Source organism: Oryza glaberrima, chromosome 6 (assembly GCF_000147395.1).
Source record: "Oryza glaberrima chromosome 6, OglaRS2, whole genome shotgun sequence".
NCBI lineage: Eukaryota > Viridiplantae > Streptophyta > Magnoliopsida > Poales > Poaceae > Oryza > Oryza glaberrima.
In genome coordinates this window covers 12,932,262-12,953,369 of record NC_068331.1, presented here as the reverse complement: position 1 = coordinate 12,953,369, position 21,108 = coordinate 12,932,262, and the positions used below count along the sequence as shown (strand labels likewise).

Here is a 21,108-nt window from a genome sequence, read left to right as displayed (position 1 = left end):
AAAACATTCTTGATTAGCTAGCTAGCCACTTAATTAATTGGTTGTTAACTGTGCTGTGTAGCCATGGCGATCACCAAGTGCTGTGTATTGCTGCTTGTTCCGTTGGTCGCCGTGCTCGTAGCGGCTGATCAGCTCCGCGTCGACTACTACAGCGAGACGTGCCCGAACGTCGAGGCGATCGTCCGCGAGGAGATGGAGAGGATCATCGCCGCCGCGCCCAGCCTCGCCGGCCCGCTGCTTCGCCTCCATTTCCATGACTGCTTCGTCAGGGTACGCAGATATATCGCATAAAAAAATTTCTCGAGATATCTAAATTTTACATTGAAATTATTTTACCTGACACCAAATTTTACACTGAACTACATGGTATCTTATAAGGATGATAAAATTTTCGACGTATATATACACGGCGCCATTGACCGTGTGTCGACATTGCATGCAGGGTTGCGACGCGTCTGTGCTGCTGAGCTCCGCCGGCGGCAACACGGCGGAGCGGGACGCGAAGCCGAACAAGAGCCTCCGGGGATTCGGCTCCGTGGAGCGGGTGAAGGCGAGGCTGGAGACGGCGTGCCCGGGCACCGTCTCCTGCGCCGACGTGCTCGCGCTCATGGCGCGCGACGCCGTCGTTCTGGCCAGGGGCCCGTCCTGGCCGGTCACCCTCGGCAGGAGGGACGGCAGGGCGTCCAGCGCCGGCGAGGCCGCCGCCAGCCTGCCCCCGGCGGACGGCGACATCCCGACGCTCGCCAGGGTCTTCGCCTCCAACGGCCTCGACCTCAAGGACCTCGCCGTGCTCTCCGGCGCGCACACCCTCGGCACGGCGCACTGCCCGTCCTACGCCGGCCGCCTCTACAACTTCACCGGCAAGGGCGACGCCGACCCGTCGCTGGACGGCGAGTACGCCGGCAAGCTGAGGACGAGGTGCAGGAGCCTCACCGACGACGGCATGCCGTCGGAGATGGACCCCGGCAGCTACAAGACGTTCGACACCAGCTACTACCGCCATGTCGCCAAGCGGAGGGGGCTCTTCTCCTCCGACGCCTCGCTCCTCACCGACGCCACCACCAGGGGCTACGTGCAGCGTATCGCCACCGGCAAGTTCGACGACGAGTTCTTCAGGGACTTCGGCGAGTCCATGACCAAGATGGGCAACGTCGCCGTGCTCACCGGAGCCGACGGCGAGATCAGGAAGAAGTGCTACGTCATCAACTAATTAACACTAGCTAAGCTAAAGCTTAATTAATTAGCTGCACTAGATCAGATGCATGATGCATGCGGTATGCCCGGCTGTTGTTTATTAATCATTGTATTATATTATTTATTATTGTTCAGTAAATTGATTCTTCTCTACAATGACATGCAGTTTTTTTTTCTCGCAAAAAGAAAGAAAGATGTTTTTTAAGTAAATTTTTAGACTAAAGGTCAGAAGACCCGGCTTTAATAGAAAGCCACAGCGGCAGAGTTTTCAGCTGCGGAAACCAGTTTACATGAAGAACATGACATATACATCCTCCTGCGGGGTAACCTCCCAGGGGTAGAAGAACCAAAAGACAACTCTAAACATGCAGCGGAAAATGTTTCTCAAGGAAAAGAGGGCCTCCGCGTCGCTCTCGCGCGGGCGGCTCGGGGGCGAAACCCTAGCCACCCGCGCCGCCACCCCCGCCCACCCTCGCCACCTCGCTGTCGCCGGAGCTCGCCGCCGGAAAGCCGCGCTGCCAGCCGGGAAGGCGGCGGCGGGGCCAAGAGAACCGGCAAAGCTCTTCCTCAGCGCGGGAGGACGGAGCGGCGCGCGACGGTGGGGGGCTCCAGCGGCCGGTGACGGCAAGGGCGCGGCGGATCCGGTGACCCTGGAAGCGGATCCAGTGAGGGGACACGGTGATGCGCAGGCGGCGGTGGAGGATGGCCACGAGAGGGAGGTGATGGCGACGGTGGCGATGGGGCGGCGCGTCGTCTTTGGCTAGGACGCGGCGGCGACTCCTCCCGGCGTGGAGGCGGCGGATCCGGAGCCACCCCTGCCGGATCCAGCCGGAGACGGCGGTCGGAGGGGAGAGGAGCGGATGCGGCACGCGTAAGGAGCGCGGAGGGGCAGCCGGCGGCTGTGGACGCCGGCGCTCGCAGAGGCGCGGCCGCGGCGGTGGAGGCTGGCGCTCGCAGAGGCACGGCTGGCAGCAGGGGAGGCCGCGTTCCCGGAGGTGTGGCCGGCGACGGCGGAGGCTGGACCACGCGCGAGGGGCAGCCGGTGACGGCGGAGAGCGGTGCAGCGCGACGAGGAGCAGCGTTGGACAGCACTAGTGAGGTTGCTGTGGTTGGAGGATGGAGGCGACGGCGATGCGACCAGGCGGCCTACACGGGTAGCCTGGTTGAGGCGGCGACGACGGTAACGCCATGAGGGGGTGTTGAAGCCTGCGGTGAGCTTCCTTCCAGGCGTCTGTCCTCTTGCGGCGGTGGCTTGCCGCCATAAGATGGCCACGTTGGATGGGCTAGTGCGGGGGAGAGGGGATCCATCCTTCTCTCTCACCCTCTCCCTCTCCAATCCATCCACGTGGATGGAGTGGAAGTGCAACGGAGGTCGAGACTCTTCTTTGATGGCCGGCCGGCGGCTAGGCGTCGGCGCGGCGGCTACACGTCGAACGGGATTTGCTGGTGGTTCCGCTGAGGCTGACATGCATTCTTTGGCGCAGGAGAGCAGAACAACAGGCGAAGGCCTTGCCTACGAGCCGGCAGCGGCGACGCTTGTGAGCGCCGCTTTTCTCTTGGGACGTTGCTGTGTTTTTCCTCTCCCAATGGGTTCTTCGGGTGAAAACCACGTCCTGTTAGGACGAGCGGCGGCGGCGCTACTGGCGTCGTTTCCTCGTTGGAGGCATCGTTTCAGAAGACCCATTCCTTAGGGGTGTTGTGTGCTTGTTATGTTTTAGCGGTAGGATTAGACGTAGACGTGTGGTGTAGTTGTATATTTTCTTTTTTCTATTTATAGTCTCCCAGGACTATAGGCTTGTATTTTATTTCTGCTCTATCAATAGAAACGTCGCACTATCTTGTGCGGGTTGTTTCAAAAAAACTCTAAACATGCAGCTCACTAGGCTAACAAACGCATCATCAAACAGCTAAGGCATGAAAAACTTGCCACTCAAATCCAAAACTCATCCATTTGCTGATACTGAGCAGACCTTTCCAAAATGGTAAATTTTGCTATAGAACATCGTGACTTTGTGGTTTTAGCTGTAGGACACGGTACGAAATGACTTTTGGGGGAAGACACTCTGTAAATGTGGTTATTTGCCACGGGAAATTGCATCCATTAAATTAGTGTGTTCGTGCTGACAAGGCGAGAGATGGCCCACTTTTTTACCCAGCGTGACCAAATTGCCCCTCTTCCTCTTCTTCCTTATCTCTCTTGCTCACTCTCCCTCACCTTCCTCTCTTCTCCAGCGAGGTCCATGAGCTGTGAGTGGTGGTGCGACAAGCGAGTGGAGCGCGCAACTAAGACGGAGGTGGCACAATGTGAGGACAAGGTCTGCAGCAGAGGAGAGAGGGACAACATTGTGCATCTCTCCACAGGACGCCCCTCCCAAAGGTTGCCATGCCTCGATCCGTTCGACAGCGCTAGCTCGGTTGCTCCTGCACGCCCCCTCATTGGATCTGTGTCACGCCCGGAAAATACCTTTCCTGAATGTTACTCCCTCTGTTTCACAATGTAAGACTTTCTAGCATTGCCCACATACATATAGATGTTAATGTATCTAAACACACACACACACAAATATATATATATATATATATGTATATATATGTCTAGATTCATTAACATCTAAATGAATATGGGCAATACTAGAAAGTCTTAAATTGTGAAATAGAGGAAGTAATGTATTAATCCCCGTCCCAACAAAAGTCGAGGTACACCACATAAACTTGATACAAAAGACACATATTTACTAATTATCACGATAATATTTACATTATTACAAAGGCACATAAGGCCTGACAACAAAAGAAAAACAACAGCGGACTAGCGGGCCTACGGCTCCATCTTCATAGGCACTCAGCTAAGGTATAAGCCAGGACTCCTCCCAAGACTTCTTTTTCAAGACGCTTCTCTAACTCGAGGGGAAAAGATTGAGCAAGGATGAGTATAACCACCGTACTCAGCAAGCCACATTGGAAAATGAACTTAATGTAAGGGAGTACAAGGATTCGTTTATAAGGGTTATTTTGCAGTAAACAAGCATTTCAAACATTTAATCGTTTAAAGGCATTTTAATAAAACCATGGCCTATCTCTAGTCAAATTATTATCAAGCCGCGCTCCGACGCGATCTTGCCTTAACCCAGGCCCACAAGTTCCCACAAGTAGTTTCCAACCTAACAGATTAAAATCTCTAACATTGGATCATTGCTCCGCTTGCCCATAACCGAGGGTGCAGCTATTTGAATAGATTATACTCTGATCAGAGGTGCACAACATTGTCCACAAGACACAATCTTAACATCATGTCAGCCATGAATCGCCGTACCGAAAAGATACCCAAAAAAGTCAAGATCATGACATAACCCATCGTTTAGTACAGTCCTCAACAACCATAGACCGACATAGACTTCCACGGCCAGTAGACTCTGGGACAGGTGGATAGTCTATGCCCCCGAGCACGACTGCCAGGAACGTCCGCCCGATGCTTGGGCCTCATTCATCCCTATCCATGTCTTCCTTGTTCATGACCGCACTAACCAATGCATTAAGCCTTACCCATTAGACATGTGGTTGCACGGAATATGCTTTGCAATCGTGCCTCGAAGACCAGTCCTTATGTCGGCCGAGGTGCAACTAGCTCAACCAAGCACCTCGAGCCTAGCCTATCGAAAACAAGTTTGGGAATTTTGAAAGGGGAATCCAACATATCCAAGTCCACAAGCCTCTAATCCAACATTAACCAAATTATAGGGTCATTCCCAAAGTCTACATATTGTAAAACATCTATTTCTTTCTAATTAAGTGGGGCTAAGCATAATCCTAAAATTTCTAGTAAGTACCACATATAAGGTTCTCACTAGCTGGTTTTTGTTACCTAGGGTTGTTAAAGGTAAATACACAATATTCAATAAAAAAAGCCATAACAAGCTCCGATGGCCGTACCTGTTGACGGCTGTTAAGTGCCAAAATAACGTCGTCAATGCCTGCATAAAACCATAAAAGTAAAACATCTAATGTAGTGGTAGGGTTTATTTCTAACCATTTCCACGAGTGTTGGTGTATATTTGGATGCAGGTGACGAACCACCAAAGTTGAGACAAAAGATACAAAGAGGAGGAGGTGAATTAAAGATCCATATTCCAGCCTATGGAGCTTTGGACCCACAAACCTAATGAAACACATTCAAATGGGCCAATTGCATGTACATTTGGGCTGAGGGGTTATCCACCAAAGCCCATGAGAAAATTCGGAGCAAAATGGGCCAGAAAGGGTTTGGCCGAACCAAGTGGTTCGGCCGAACCCCTAGCTGCGCCGTTCGGCCCCAAACTTCATAGGCCGGCAGTTACTGACTTGCTATGACGGTTTCTACCGACTTTACCTGAATAACCGTCATCAGCTGGACACATGGCACTAGGAGGATGAAGATGCTCATTGGATGCTTGGAGGAACACCACTCTCTCAAGTCACCTCCACACTATAAATACCCTTCTCTTCTCCCTCATTCACACACACCAAAGCATGAGCTGAATTACAAGAGGCTCTAGTGTACTTTATTGTATATTAGAATAGGGAGAGAGTAAGATAGAAGGAATCAGAGGAATCCCGGAGTTGTCGGTAATCTCCTCCTACTTTTGTATCTTATTTATTACTCTGCTTTAATAGAAATATCATTCTGAGTAATTAAGGTTTGATTAGTGAGAATTATTTCTTGGTTAGTTCCTAATTAGCATACGGGATCATTGTTCACTATAGTCCATTTATTTATAGTGACTACTTTAGTGTTTGATCGGTACTAGAGTAGTTATTAATTGCATAGACGCGGTGTCTGGGTAATTAATCTCCAGTGGTTGATGCGTATCCCACAGTACGTTTGAGGTGGATGTAGAGGTGGTGACAGCCCTCAAGAGCACTTAAGTCTTCCCTGTCCGGGTTCGTAGTAGAGCGTCATCTGGGAACAGCGGGTTGCCGGTGCCTGAAGTATTGCGTTAGGATTAAACTTAAGCTTTCCCTAGACACTGTTTCTCATTAGGAAATTCTCTCTGCCCTTTGCCCACATTAGCTTTGTGTCCTTGGATGAACCGGAGGAAGAGATAATCACACACGTTCCCTTGGATTCGATACCCTTGGAATACTCCATAGGGGAAGTGCTACTTCGGTAATCCGTGCGCTTGCGGATTCTATCTGTGACGTTAAGAATTACCAACAAGCATTTCTGGCGCCGTTGCCGGGGAACGGTTGCTGTTTATCTCTGAACCTTGTTCATCCTCATATCGTTTTTATTTTTTTCTTTCTTCAACTTCACCCCTACTACCCTAGAGAAGTATTCCTGTAAAACCTTCTCAACCGATGGAGTCACAATCTATCTTCCAATTATCTGCTCCTCGGGGCGAATTTTACGAGCCATCTCCTTCATCGGAGCCTATTTTAATACCTGCCTATGAAATTCGTCCCGAATTCATCAGTATGGTTAGGGAGAAATCTTTCTCTGGTTTAGGCCATGAAAACCCCTACCATCATTTGCGGGAATTCGAGCAGCTTTGCTCGTGCCTTACGATTCGAGGCATGAAGCAAGAAACTATTCGGTGGAAATTGTTTCCGTTCTCTCTTCGTGAGAGAGCAAAACAATGGTACACATCTACCGTCGTGTGTGTAAACGGTGACTGGGAGAAATTGCGAGACATGTTCTGCCTCGCATTTTTCCCTGTAACCCGTATTACTACTCTTCATGTAGAAATCCTGAGTTTCTAGCAGATAAATAAAGAATCGATTGGTGCAGCCTGGTCCAGATTCACTAATTTAGTTCAGTCTGGCCTAACCCTGTCTATACCCGATTACGTGCTATTGCAACATTTTCATACGGGTTTAGATAGGGAGTCTGCATTCAACCTTGACATAACTACTGGAGGGTCATTCTTGCACAAAACTCCCGCCGAAGGCAAGGAAATTCTCGATCGCATATCGGAAAATGCCTCCTTTGTCGGACAGTGTGTTGAACCCCATCCAGAAGCATCTGTGTCAGGAAGGGAGGAACCTTCTTTTGCCGAGCCTGAACCCGAGCCTTCAACATCTTCGGGTCTGACTAAAGAGTCCCTCGTGGAGCCATCGCCGGATTCCAAAGAAATTCAAGCTCAGGGTTGCGCTCCTAAATTTAGGGATGATCCTCATACCGATTATGAGAAAACCTTGACAGGCATCCTCCCTGATAATATGCTGATAGAGGAAGTAATGGCGGTTCTGCTTCATGAGTCCCCTGAGTCTATTCTAGAACAGGATGATCTTCAATTCATTAAAAAAGATTCTGGCGAGACTCTTGAATTTCTCTCCAAAGAACCACCATTACAACCTCCTATCGAGCCTGAACCTTGTCCCTCTGGCCATCAAGATGTTGTTCTCGACAGTTGTCAAGAAACAACCTCATTCTTGCATGATGCATCTCTTGAGAAGGAGAACCTGCAAGCCATGGACAAGCTTGAGACATCAACTCTAGAGGATGAGAACTCCACAAATGAGCATGAAAGCTTATCTTTCAAAGTTCCTCAGTGTTCATGCTCACATAAAGAATCCTTAGAGTTCTGTCCGATTAGTATCACTTCCTTGTGCGAGAACCATAACCACCTTTCGGGCCTTACCTCTAACATGTTTAGAAGGTTGGTTGTGGATGCTTTTATTTATCATAAATATTGCAAATCTCGTATGTGTTTGTGGCACTAATCTTGCAGCGAGATGTCTCCATGGTCGAGCTTGTGACCATAAACAAAGAACTGCCGGGAGATACCCCGGATTATCTTGGTACATTTTCTTTCCAATAAAAGCAAGAACCAGTTTTTATGATAGAATGCACCTTCGGGTATTCTTGGTCAATAACCATTTCAAGTTGAGATTAAGAACGAGGGAACGTACGATGCCTAAGAACTCGGGAGCAACATCAACTGTACATTTTGGTGATCCTTGGTGTTGAAACACACTTTATGAAGACTCCAACATCACACTTGGTTTTTGACGTCTTGCGACACCAAAGTCCAAGTGTGGGGGGAGGTCGACGAGCTTGCATGACGAGTTCCATCAACCAAGGCCATCTTGTTTTGCAATGGTGTTAGTCTTACCAGCTGAAAAAAAGAAGAGAAAAAAAAGAAAAAAAGAAAAGAGAGACAGAAAAAAAAGAAATGAAAGATGGGAGAAGAGGAAGAGAGCAAGAGGGCTAACAGGCTACATCTAGATCAAAGACCGCATTATTTGCGAGTCTTTAAAATATAGCCATACACCTCGCTAGCAGCGATCATGCTGCCTCGCTACACCTAGCCCCTCTCTTGAGCTCATGTGCTGCCTTGGATTAGCCTTCATCCACTCCTAGCTGTGCACAACTTCTCGCTACCGCAACACCTACATACATACAAGCAAGAGGAGATGCCCTCTTCTTTCCTAGGTGTTTGCTGCTCACTCTAGTTGGCACTTGCATACTTGCCCAGAAAGAGAAATCCTACATCTCTTCAGCATTGCACCGACGAAGCACGCCTTCAAGGCACAAGGTTATTGCACCAGAGGTGTGTGCATGACCAAACCGCTCGCCTGAGTTGTCATGGTTAAAGTACCTTCCTCCGCTACAATCTGCATCAAGACGGAGGAGAAATCGACAATCACATTTGACCATGCCACCGCTTCAGAGATTTCAACATATACATCATGTTGGCGGTAAGTACACTCAGGTATACGAAATGCTGCAAAAGATTCACCATTTCTTTACTCATGCTTATCTCTAGTGGAGTCTGGCTTGATCATACATGGTTATGCGTCCTCAGTCCATTTTCGTATGCTATGGTTTGGGTGGTCGTCGACATTCATAGGCTTTTTAAATTAAGCATGATGCTTAGGATAAATAGCCTGCTTTAATCAAAGTTGACGTGGTGTCAAGTTTGCCTAAATGAACCGTAGAGCTAGCACTATCATGGACTATGGATGTATACCCTTCGTGGACTAACCTCTGCAGGAAAACTTTTCAATTTGACGGGTGAGTTCTCAAGCACGAGTCACACTAGAGGTAAGTCAAGGGCTAGGAACAAATCAATCACCTCTCAAGGTGCACGGTACGTATATTGCCAAATGCTCCTTTGCTATGTTATATAACTTTATCTCAGCCCTGTATGAGTTTTGCTTAAATAAAAGTTTGGTGAACAAAAAAAATGTTTTTAAGAATGAAAGAAATGTCTCTCGAAAAAAAAACATTTTTCTCTTGAGTAAAAAGAAAAAAATGACAAAAAATAAAATTTATGGCAAATTTATGGGATCCATGCTTATTAAGTTTTCAATCCAATTCCTTTCTAGCATGGATGTGAACAACTAATCTTGAGGCTATGATAAAATCTTTTCAATTTTTTTTGTAGTCCCTCGGGTATTTGTTGTCCACTAACCTTTTGCAGGAAATAAAAAGACAACTAAGGAGTAGTGTACAATAACTTCAACATTCATACCACGCTCCTTGGACTACGAGAAGGCAGATGTACAAGGAACCAAGTAGAGCAAATGCAATACTTTGTTACAGTCGATTCGGTTCAAAGCTTGGTAAGTCTGATCTGGTAAGAATCTCAAACACCCTGTGTATCATTGCATCATATATCCGTGCTGCTAGGATACCCACCGCGCTCATTGTTACTATAAAAAAATAAATAAAAAAATAAAAGTGAAATAAAATAAAATAAATTTAGGCACTTCATGCGCCTAGAGTTACTTGAATAAAATTAGGCTCACCGGTACTTTACCCCGGTGGAAGCCCATTTTGCTTTCCATGTTTTTGAATAAAGACAAGGTACAAAACAAGTGTGGGGGAGTCTTTTCGGAACTCCCGACGCGCAACAGCATCGACTGAACATAACAATGTGATGAACACTAGCCCACGGCTGCGCACAAAATTCAGCAGTCAGAACCAAGTCCTGGCTGGGTCGGCCGAACCAAGTATTCGCCCGACCCTTGCCTGGTCCGACTCTGTCATCCTTCGCCGTGTGGTCAGGTTTGCGCGTCTCCTTCCTTATCCTTCCCTGTTCGTGAGTTAAACTTGGCAGAAAACTTGAATACAATTTAGTTTGACTCCGAATAAAAATTGAAAACATTAACTCTCAACGAATAGAATTGTCCTATGATTGATCATATATACCTTTTATTCTTTGCTAACACTTGTTACTTGTGAACACACATCTATCATAGGGAATCTTGCTAATCTAAGTAATTGATATACGTGATATGGTTATGACAAAAGAAATTCTTGTCCAACTATCATGATACTTGGGATTTTGTCTTTGCGAAAATTAAAAAAAGTTCTTTTAGAGCAATACTCCTCCGTGACTATATTATTACCCACCAAGTCCATATATGGTTATCATTGCAAAAACTATGTATATGTATAGGCTGCTTGACATTACATTGAGCTTTGTCAAATTATTGTGACCCGTGTGAGATGCTTTTCATACTTCCATGATCAAGATCGCACGCACACTCCACATACACACACTATGCTAAACTTCTACACTGGAAGCTAGCATCCCTCATCCATTATTTATTTTATTCATTATCCACAAAATAAATACTCCATGTCATTTATGCCTTTTCCTCCAAAAATTCTTTCAAAGAAAAATAACAGAGATAGAGAGAGGCATGGCTATGCAAAAGAAGGAAAAAAAAGTATTGCTCATACAAGTATGGAGCATTGATAAAAAAAAGAGAAAAAAATGAAAAAAAAATCTTGCTCATACAAAGTATGGGCCATGATTGCAAAAAAAAGAAAAGAGATAGCCATGCACTCTCTTAAATCTCCAAAGAGAAAAAATTAGAGGAGGAGGTATATCAAAGGAGTTGTTATCTTTTATTTTCATTTTTCCATCCACAAAACTTGCTATACACATACACATACCCATACACATATCACACACATGCACATTCTTTATCAGAGAGTATGACTTGGTATCTCCTTGGGTCTGGTATTTTGGCTTTGCAATATATGTGATGCATGTATGCCCCGATTGATCCCTACCGAGCCCCACCTATACAGCCTCTTAGAATAGAGACAATTCGGCAAACATGCCTTGGTGAGGATCCACAAATAAATTCACATGAGTGATATGAGAGAAGGTCATTTAAGAAGTATAGCTACTTTGCAAAAATATATAAAAACCCCCAAGAGATTGATAGGAGGATTAAGGACGACTTGAGTCACGACCGTTCCATTCATCAATTGCTCAAGGTGGTAAGTTAGACACTTGAAAAGTTCACAAGTACAAGTATGGCTTAGAATAATTTGTGTACTTGTATTATATCTTGGGAAATTTTATTCCACATTAATCCATAACCTTTACTCAGGACGAGTAAAGAGCTAAGTGTGGGGGGTTTTGTTGACGGCTGTTAAGTGCCAAAATAACGCCATCAATACCTGCATAAAACCATAAAAGTAAAACATCTAATGTAGTGGTAGGGTTTATTTCTAACCATTTCTACGAGTGTTGGTGTATATTTGGATGCAGGTGACGAACCACCAAAGTTGAGACAAAAGATATATAGAGGAGGAGGTGAATTAAACATCCATATTCCAGCCTATGGAGCTTTGGACCCACAAACCTAATGAAACACATTCAAATGGGCCAATTGCATGTACATTTGGGCTAAGGGGTTATCCACCAAAGCCCATGAGAAAATTCAGAGCAAAACGGGCCAGAAAGGGTTTGGCCGAACCAAGTGGTTTGGCCGAACCCCTAGCTGCGCCGTTCGGCCCCAAACTTCACATGCCGGCAGTTACCGACTTTACCTGAATAACCGTCATCAGCTGGACACATGGCACTAGGAGGATGAAGATGCTCATTGGATGCTTGGAGGATCTCCACTCTCTCAAGTCACCTCCACACTATAAATACCCTTCTCCTCTCCCTCATTCACACACACCAAAGCATGAGCTGAATTACAAGAGGCTCTAGTGTACTTTATTGTATATTAGAATAGAGAGAGAGAGAGTAAGATAGAATGAATCGGAGGAATCCCGGAGTTATCGGTAATCTCCTCCTACTTTTGTATCTTATTTATTACTCTGCTTTAATAGAAATATCATTCTGAGTAATTAAGGTTTGCTTAGTGAGACTTACTTCTTGGTTAGTTCCTAATTAGCATATGGGATCATTGTTAACTATAGTCCATTTATTTATTTATAGTGATTGCTTTAGTGTTTGATCGGCACTAGAGTTGTTATTAATTGCGTAGACGCGGTGTCTGGGTAATTAATCTCCAGTGGTTGCTGCGTATCCCACAGTACGTTTGAGGTGGGTGTAGAGGTGGTGACAGCCCTCAAGAGCACTTAAGTCCTCCTTGTCCGGGTACGTAGTAGAGCGTCATCTAGGAATAGCGGGTTTCCGGTGCATGAAGTATTGCGTTAGGATTAAACTTAAGCTTTCTCTAGACACTGTTTTTCATTAGGAAATCATCTCTGCCCTCTGCCCACATTAGCTTTGTGTCCTTGGATGAACCGGAGGAAGAGATAATCACACACGTTCCCTTGGATTCGATACCCTTGGAATACTCCGTAGGAGAAGTGCTACTTCGGTAATCCGTGTGCTTGCGGATTCTATCTGTGACGTTATGAATTACCAACAGTACCCGTCTGCGAAAGAAAAACCCTAACATCGGCGAAAATGATTTTTCTAGGAGTGAACGAAATATAGGAAATGGTAAGTAAAACAATTATAACTCGGTAAATTTAATAAAGTGAATACAATAATTTCAATTAAAATACTTTTCATAAATCGGGATTCAATATGCTAAAGGAGAGCATGACTTGCCTTGCTCAGAGAAAAGGAGGGCTTCTGAAGCTTCCACGACAAACTCAAACTGCACTATGGAAACTCCGAAATGATGGCAACTAAAAAAAAAAAAACAAGCCTACAACTCTAAAGAAAGAAACGAGAACAATAAAGAAAAATAACAAACACAGGTTCTTTATAGCTTAATATAATTTTTTGAAGCAATTTTTTTAAAAAAAATCTTTAAAACATAATTTTTTAATAGTTCAGTAAACATGCGTGTGTGAGGAAAAGAGGTTAGTTGGAAGGCAAATTTTGCTACTGGACACTTCGATTTCGTGGTTTTAAATGTAGGACACCGCCCGGACTCACTTTTGGGGGAAACACTTCATGAACGTAGTAATTTGCCAATGGACACCGCGCCGATTAGAATAATAATTTCTTATTGAAGAGGAGAGAGAAATCACGTGAAATGTCAAAAATGCCTTTGGCCCACGTGTTAGCTCTCCTATCTCTCTTCTCTTCTCTCCTATTGCCACCTCGCACGAGACCTCATTGCTGATGACGTCCTAGAGGCCGTCGCTGGCGAGGATGAGGCACTCATTGCCGTCCGACCTATCGGTCACCATCACCTCCGGCACGGGCGCGCCGTCGCGGCGGAGCATGACGCTGGAGTCCCCACAATTGGCGACGATGACGTGGCTCTCCTCCACGATGGCCACCACCGTGGTGAACCCCATGTGGTCGCACTTCCACCCCTTGCACCGGCAGCTGCCGCTCTCGGCTCGGCAGCCGGCAATCACCTCGGCATCCATCCTGGCAAAACTCCGCTCCATGGCGCCCGTCCAAGATGCCGGCTCGCGCGGCGCCGCCCCCGCACCCATCTCCTCCGCGGCGAGCTCGTGCATCCGCTCCCTGCACGCGTTCGCCACGTGCGAGCAGCCATGCCCGTCGAACACCCCGTAGAAGTCACACCTCGCTGCCGCAACATCCAAGTCCTCCACCTCCCCATCCACCGGCGCGGCGAACGACTCGCGAAGCGACGCGATGTCCTTCGTCTCCCTCCTCCTCCCCACGACCGACGCTGCCCCGTGCCGCTTCGCCACCACAACCACCTGGCCTCGCCACTGCTCGCCCGACGCTTCCTCGTCGTGGCCTCCTTCGTCGACACACTCGCCGCCGCCTTCCACCTCCCTGCCCCCTCCACTCCCGCCCGCCGCCTCCTTCCCCCGCGCGCCCTCGATCGAGGAGGCCAGCAGCCGCGTTATCTTCTGGGAGAGAAGATAGAGAGATAAGAGAAGAGAAGAGAGATAGGAGAGCTGACACGTGGGCCCAACGATTTTTTTTTTGACATTTCAAGCGATTTCTCTTTACTCTTCAACCGAAAATTATTATGGTAATCGGTGCAGTGTCCATTGGTAAATTACCATGTTTATGTAGTGTTATTCTCTAAAGGGGAGTTCGAGCGGTGTTCTACGGCTAAAACCATGAAATCATCAAAGTGTCTAGCAAAATTTGCCTAGCTGGAAAGAAGGGGAAGAAACACGGTGGAGTCCGGCTTTGCCTGCGCCGCGGTACACGTGAAGCTCCCGTTTTCCTCCTCCGTCCACTGGGCACGGGAGTGGGCTGAGAAGAAGACACCATAAACGAACTGTCTCCCTCGTCTCGTCTCGTCCCGTCGTCCCGCGCGTCACCTCTCCTCTTCCGCTACGCCGCGCCACCGCCACCGCCACCGCCACCGCCACCGCCGCCCTAGGGCCCTTCCCATCCCCACCGGCTGCGCCCGCCGTCCGCAGCCGCTTCGTTCCCTCCCCCCACCCCGTCGCCACTCGCCACACCGTGGCCGGGAACGGCAAGCCACACCGCACCTGCTGCTCTCCTCCTCCTCATCTTCGCCGCCGCGGACCGAGCCACTCTCCGATCCTACGGGGAGGTAAGACGAATTTCTCTGTGGTTCCCTTTGATTGGTTCATCGGCTGGAGGGAAGTACTCACCGCAAGGGCGGAATTATATCCGTGTTTCCGTGCTTAGGTTTTTCACCCCCGGGTTCTATATACTTCTATTTGATCAGTGTCGCTTTTACATTCTTCTGGCCCAGACATTACCAGGCACGCTGCAATTATGGTTGGTTCTTAGATTGAAGTAATTTAGGACGTGTACTGCGTGCACTTGCTAATCTGTGGTTATTTGCCGTTTCGGCTCTAGTTTGACAAGTTTTAAGACGCATTTGGTATTTTTCGACGGGATCTCGCCTGAATTTTGGGCGAAATTCTGTTCAGATAGTTTAGGGCGTATACTTGTGCTAATCTGTTCAATTTGGGGCGTATATGTATCATAATGTATGTAGTGACTTGAACAATTCATGCCCCCGCAGTGCAACTTATATATAGAAGAATTAGATTTGCTACTAGAAAACCATATCCGAGAAAAAGTCATCGTTCGACAGCCAATTCACAGTTACGAACTGAGCTGCTGCCAGTGGAATTTCCATGTTGCTGTACCAACACCAACATGAAGGCATGTGAGCATCCTGAACATAACTTTGAACATTAGACAACTTGACATCAGCACAGCAAATTACGTGTGCAGATGTAGGCCAGAGAACAGGAGAAATAAGGTACAATTCTATGGTACAATGCAACTAATTCTAAGCACAAATAGATGTAATGGTATATGGTTCTATCAACTTGATGTAATTGTCTGAGATTAATAAAAGCTTCCTTTATAAAAAAAATAGTAGCCACATTCTCTCATCTGGCTGAACTAGGTGCCTGCATACTAGTAGTGCGCATGATTGTAAAACCAGTTCTTGGATCCTGAAACCATTCAATTGCTTCGCAATAACATGTTTAGTGTCGTATGGAGTCAGTTTTCCTACATTATAAGCTAAAATGTCATTTTCAGAGTATAAATCTCAGTAATCATGCCTTTTTGTATACATTTCAAAGATTCTGCAATGATATGAACAAATGCAGATTGTTTTCCCAACTAAATGCTATATTTGTTCTACATAGGGATGGGCATACTACTCTTCATTATCTTGTGTAAATTTTACATTATTCTATCTAAAATCAAGACCATTCTTGCAGGTAGATCTATAATTGCAAAGTTTAGGCCCTAGCCAAATCTCAGAATGGAAATATCTGGTCCAGGTGGTGGCAGCAACCACACGCATCTAACTGAGGTTTTTGTTTCCCTCAAAATCATTTTCATTTGGCATGTCCCATGAGCATTACAGCCTATTGACTCGCATTAAGCCTTTTAAACTTTTTATTAACAACTCTGCAGAGAGGAGAAATATTAGAGGATGCACATGATAAGAAAGATGAGCTGCGAGCTGAAGATCTTGAACTGAAGTTAAATGAACCTTTTCTTAACTTCATGAGACTCAGACTTATACCGCAGTGGGGTCAAGGCTTTACTTCTGAGTGCCAACTCAAAACTGCACAAGATCAGCTTGAATGGCACAGCCAGATAAAGCCAACAAGATTGCCTGTCCTGGCACTTCACATTGGCAACAAAAAGGTATATATGCCTGAATGTACTCTTGGTTTTCTATAAAATGTTTGCTGTTATGTGCTGATCATGATGATTCTGTTCATGGTTTTGAACACATTTAGTTTGCTCGGACAAATGAATGCGACATATTTGTTAAGTTCTTCTACCACAAAAAGTCAGTTATATTCCAAATGTCCAAGGACAAGCTGTGTAGGAAGGTTGACATCCCCTTCGACGACATTACATCCTTTTGTTTCGTTTTCGGACAGCAGTCTGATATCCTGACAATAGAGGTGTGGGTTTTTCCCCTTAAACAGTTAATGCTGTTGTAAGTTCTTGTCTATACAAGAACAAACTGCCTAATGCTCCTCTTATGCAGGTCAAATCTTCATTGATACCCTTAAGTGCTGCTAAGCCACTTCCAGGGAAGTTTCTTGATTGGAAAGTAGATTACTCAAAAGATGATGAGTACTATTTTCCTGAATCAAAGTAAGAAACTAGTTTATTTTTACAAGCCTTTTTGTTCTGTTCTATGCTGAGCATTTTGAGGTGAACTACAATTCATTGGAACCATTTATCTTATATGATATGATGGTATTATTTTCCTATTTGACTATTTCCTTTGAGGGTCAAAGGCTATTTGACAATCTGAAGGTCAATTCTGTCTCTGTACACCATTACTTTACACGTTAGTATTTGGAAAGAGAAAAAAAAAAGAAGGAAAGGACCAATTTATAAAAGGAAAACATGCCATTGATTCTCTGGTGCCTTCCATTAAAAAAGGGACACATATGCTATCACTAGATATTAAACTACACAGCCAGTTTATGTGTAAAAAACTATTCATACGTTCCATAAATTTATTATAAATCTCAGATATATTATGTGATTAATATGGGAATTATAATTTTGAAATATCATAGTTGGTTTTACCTTTTAGATTATAATATCCTCTCTAATTTGAATTGTACGATATTTTTCTTCAGCCTGTTATTGTACTTGTCATACAACTAGGGTGGTAAGTTATGTTTTTTTTAAGGTCTCATGTACCTTATTATTGTATTTTTACTCCAGCCTGTTATTGTATTTGTCATACAGCCTGTTATTGTATTTTTAACTATTGCTTTAAAGGTCTCATGTACCCTATTAAGAGTTATGTTTTTTTTTTTTTACAGTATGCACACATGTGCATGAACTGTCCACTCTTTTCAATGCAATGGATCAGATTAGTTAAGGTCGGGCTATACATCCACAACCATTTATATCATCTAAAAAATTCCACAACCATTTATATTGGTTCTTGGAGTATTTCATAGGCCAAATTCTTAGTATAATTCTGGCAAATAAAAGTTTTATGGTAAATGATAATGCCTCTAGAACGTCGCATTTCCACAATCTGTCAGATCACAAAGCCAACTTTCATAACTTAAAGAAACAACTTCCTGAATTTTTGCCAAACTGAAATTTTTTTAATTGCTCAATACCTGCCCATAGTTGGCTTAACAAATGTCCTGTATACCAGTATGCATTTTGTCAACTTTCAATTGATTAGACCACGCAGGTGGATTACTAGACTTATTTGCAATCCATCTAACTTATTTGCAATTATAACAATAGTTCATGTTCCCCGTTTTAAATTAATCATTAGATCTGATTTGTTTCCTCGTATTTAAGGGATTACAATGTCCTAAACGTTCTATTCCTACTAATATATGAGCCAAGCCTCCTGCCTCTCGTTTTTTGTTAAAAAAAAATATATTCTGCTTTTTAAATCATATTAGCATACATGTCCATGCTACAAATCCCAGCATTCACTTGGGCTTTTTTTTTATATTTCAGATCTTTATGGGTTGAGGCTGAGAAGGGGAGCTTGGAAAAGACCTATGCAAAACTCAAGTACACTAATCCTCATTTGACATGCTTGTTTACGGATGCAGGGGAACAAGGAGGTATAAATCGGAGAAGAAACTTTTCTTCTAGCTAAAATAAAAGAATTTTGCTAATTTATGGAGTTGATGCACTATTTAATTGATATCGTTTAGCAAATGAAACATAGCATATGCAATCTATCTTTTGGCTCAAGAATTTCACAGGACAGAGATATGGTATTAGAAGTAGGCTATTAAGTAGCTCTTAAAATAAATCGTGGATACATCTGTACCATTAACATACTGAAACAATTGCCATTATTTGTATCAAACTGATATGATTTATACAAGTTAAATCTTCCAAACAATCATGGGTTAACAATGGTTTTTTCGCATATGTATTAATACACTTGCTTGATTTTTAAATTGTCTAAGTTTTTTTTTATTCCATAACTTTCTTCCAATTACTAGTAGAAGAATCAAAAGGCATGACAATTTTCAATTCTCTAAAGCGACTAGGAGATAGAATATTTTCAGGAACAAGAAAACTTATATTCTTCTTTAGTGCAAATGCAATATCTATATTTGAATTGTATCCATTTCTCAAAATAATGGAAGCCTTTCTCTTATAGAAACATCTGCAAGACATGCCACCTGATGGTGAATGCATGGAAGAAGGAGGTATCAATCATGGAAGAAACTTTTCTTCTAACTAAAATAAAAGATTTTGCTTATATATTTATTGCTATATATGATTTATGGAGTTAATACACCATTCAATTTCAATTGATATCGTTTAGCAAATGAAACATAGCATACGCATCCGTCTTTCGGCTCAAGAATTTCATGAGATATAAATATGATATAGGAAATAGGCTTTTAAGTAATTCTATATAAATTGTCCTACATCTATATTCTTAACGTACTTGAAACATTGCCATCCTTTGTATCAAACCAATAGTGATATATACAACTAGTTAAATGTTAAGTCAATGGTCAACCAAAAATGATTCTTTTTTGCAAGTGTTAAAGACACCTAGACTGATTTTTAAATTTTCTAGAGCTCTTTTTATGTAGTTTTCATTGCAAACGATGGATCTCCTTTTGTAGCTCTCGAATTATGAATGTTTCCAAGAACAAGAAAACTAGAAGAATCTTCCTCTCAATTTACTGCTGTCCCATTCCTTTGATTTCTATTAGTTTCTTTTATTGTTTAATGCAATAGCTATAGCTTGATATAGAATCCATTTATTAAAGTAACGGAGGCCTGAGGAAATGGTTCAAATATCTCTATTCCACGCTTTAGATACCGTGAAAAATGATACATGTGAAAATTGTGCATTTCAATCATATACATCCTCACGTGCAGCACCAATAACCATGCCATGTCAGTTTGGCCAACAATGGTAGTGGAAAATACAAAATCATCTTACATACGGAGTAGTTAGCAAGTATTACTGAGTGTAACACAATTTTAACTAGCCCCTAAAATGTATTTCGTGTTTTGACTTTCAAATATAAACTGACAGTGATATGATTCATTTGTAGGATCTGACTGGCTTAACAGAATAATGTTCAATGAACATTTCGCTGACGACCTATGGCACATGGGACTACATGATGATGCTTTCTGAGCATGTCCATAAGATGACCAGGCTTCCAAGCATAATAAAACCGATTGGAGCCCAGGCTACTTCAATTTTGGGTCAACAGGGATGGCTATACCTATTGAAATAGTTGATATTTGATAGGGCACTTCAAAGCAGCAATTCATTCGTTCATAATATGGCACTTCAAAGCAGCAACAAAGTTGGTCATTCGCACATATACTATAGTGTGCAACTGGAGCCACATCATTACTGCCACTCCAATTGGCTTGTGTCTTGTTTGTGAGCATGTTCTCAACTGGACATTACTTTCTCTGCTTGATAGCAGACAGCTGATGCAGATTGATTAATAAGGCTCTAACTCTATACCTCTTTGGATGGAAAAAGTTTACAACACATGAATCTCCTTTTTGTAAGAGTTCTTTACAAGGCTACAATCTTTTTGTGTCGTTCATGGTGCAATGGAGAGAGATTGAAGAGAAGGTGTATATGCTACACAGGCACACAGCCACACTAAATAAGTCACCGCATTGTCTCACTCGCTACACACTGAGACCTGTAGGATATATAGTTATGTGCATCCGTTTATGCCCTTAAAAATAACAAGACAACATATATAGGTAGGCCAATAAAGCAGAGCCCATCTATGATATACTAATAATCTGTTAGTTGGAAAAACAAAAGCAGGTAGCACTCGTGCTCAGGACGCCATGAGAGTTGAGATTGAGAAGTGACAAGCACTTTATTTTGTTCTAAAATAAATAAATAAATAAATAAGAACTTCATTTGTAATGTTTATGACACAAATTATAATGTTGCTTTGTGAAATTTATCAAGTCGTTAAAATCCTTGCACCTGCCACTTCTTTCTTTTGCAAGGCCTACGAATATAAATTGCCAATACCAGTATCGTCCTGATCACTTGGTCCATCATCCATGCAAGAGATCATGAACTGCATGCACCATACTGGGGTTGGGAGGCAACAGGATCGCCATGCTTCCGAATAAATCAACTGCACCAGTGTGGAAGCCGCATCCTATGTATTGTTAAGAGACCTGGAGCTTCGATAGGACACAAAACTCATTGCACCAGGAGTGGATCGGTTCACATCAATCGAGTTCTTTGTTGACGATGGTGGCAGCTACACGATGTGCCCTCCATGGGACACCGTCTGTGGCCTCCCCA

At 44.1% G+C, this 21,108-nt stretch overlaps 3 protein-coding genes across 6 annotated transcripts; 2 read left to right on the top strand and 1 right to left on the bottom strand.

Annotated features, from left to right (window-relative positions):
• Window positions 1-1,338, top strand: LOC127775433 (peroxidase 1-like). The gene is made up of 2 exons (XM_052301676.1): window positions 1-270; window positions 443-1,338. Exons 1-2 carry the CDS (start codon window positions 64-66, stop codon window positions 1,208-1,210), a joined length of 975 nt encoding a protein of 324 aa, XP_052157636.1. The 5' UTR covers window positions 1-63; the 3' UTR covers window positions 1,211-1,338.
• Window positions 1,339-13,519: 12,181 nt separating this feature from the next.
• LOC127775435 (probable protein phosphatase 2C 68) lies at window positions 13,520-13,858 on the bottom strand. Its single transcript, XM_052301681.1, has one exon. The coding sequence runs from the start codon at window positions 13,856-13,858 to the stop codon at window positions 13,520-13,522; it is 339 nt and encodes a 112-aa protein (XP_052157641.1).
• A 707-nt stretch (window positions 13,859-14,565) lies between these two features.
• Window positions 14,566-20,794, top strand: LOC127775434 (uncharacterized). 4 transcript variants are annotated; one of them, XM_052301680.1, is made up of 8 exons: window positions 14,567-14,883; window positions 16,040-16,134; window positions 16,239-16,475; window positions 16,571-16,741; window positions 16,828-16,937; window positions 18,288-18,397; window positions 18,949-18,997; window positions 19,865-20,789. In XM_052301680.1, exons 2-7 carry the CDS (start codon window positions 16,084-16,086, stop codon window positions 18,972-18,974), a joined length of 705 nt encoding a protein of 234 aa, XP_052157640.1. In that variant the 5' UTR covers window positions 14,567-14,883; window positions 16,040-16,083; the 3' UTR covers window positions 18,975-18,997; window positions 19,865-20,789. The 4 variants fall into 4 exon arrangements, with proteins under 4 accessions (XP_052157638.1, XP_052157637.1, XP_052157640.1 ...); XM_052301678.1 differs by lacking the exon at window positions 18,949-18,997 and having other exon boundaries at window positions 14,566-14,883; window positions 16,044-16,134; window positions 19,865-20,794; XM_052301677.1 differs by lacking the exon at window positions 18,949-18,997 and having other exon boundaries at window positions 14,566-14,883; window positions 19,865-20,792.
• Window positions 20,795-21,108: the final 314 nt, after the last annotated feature.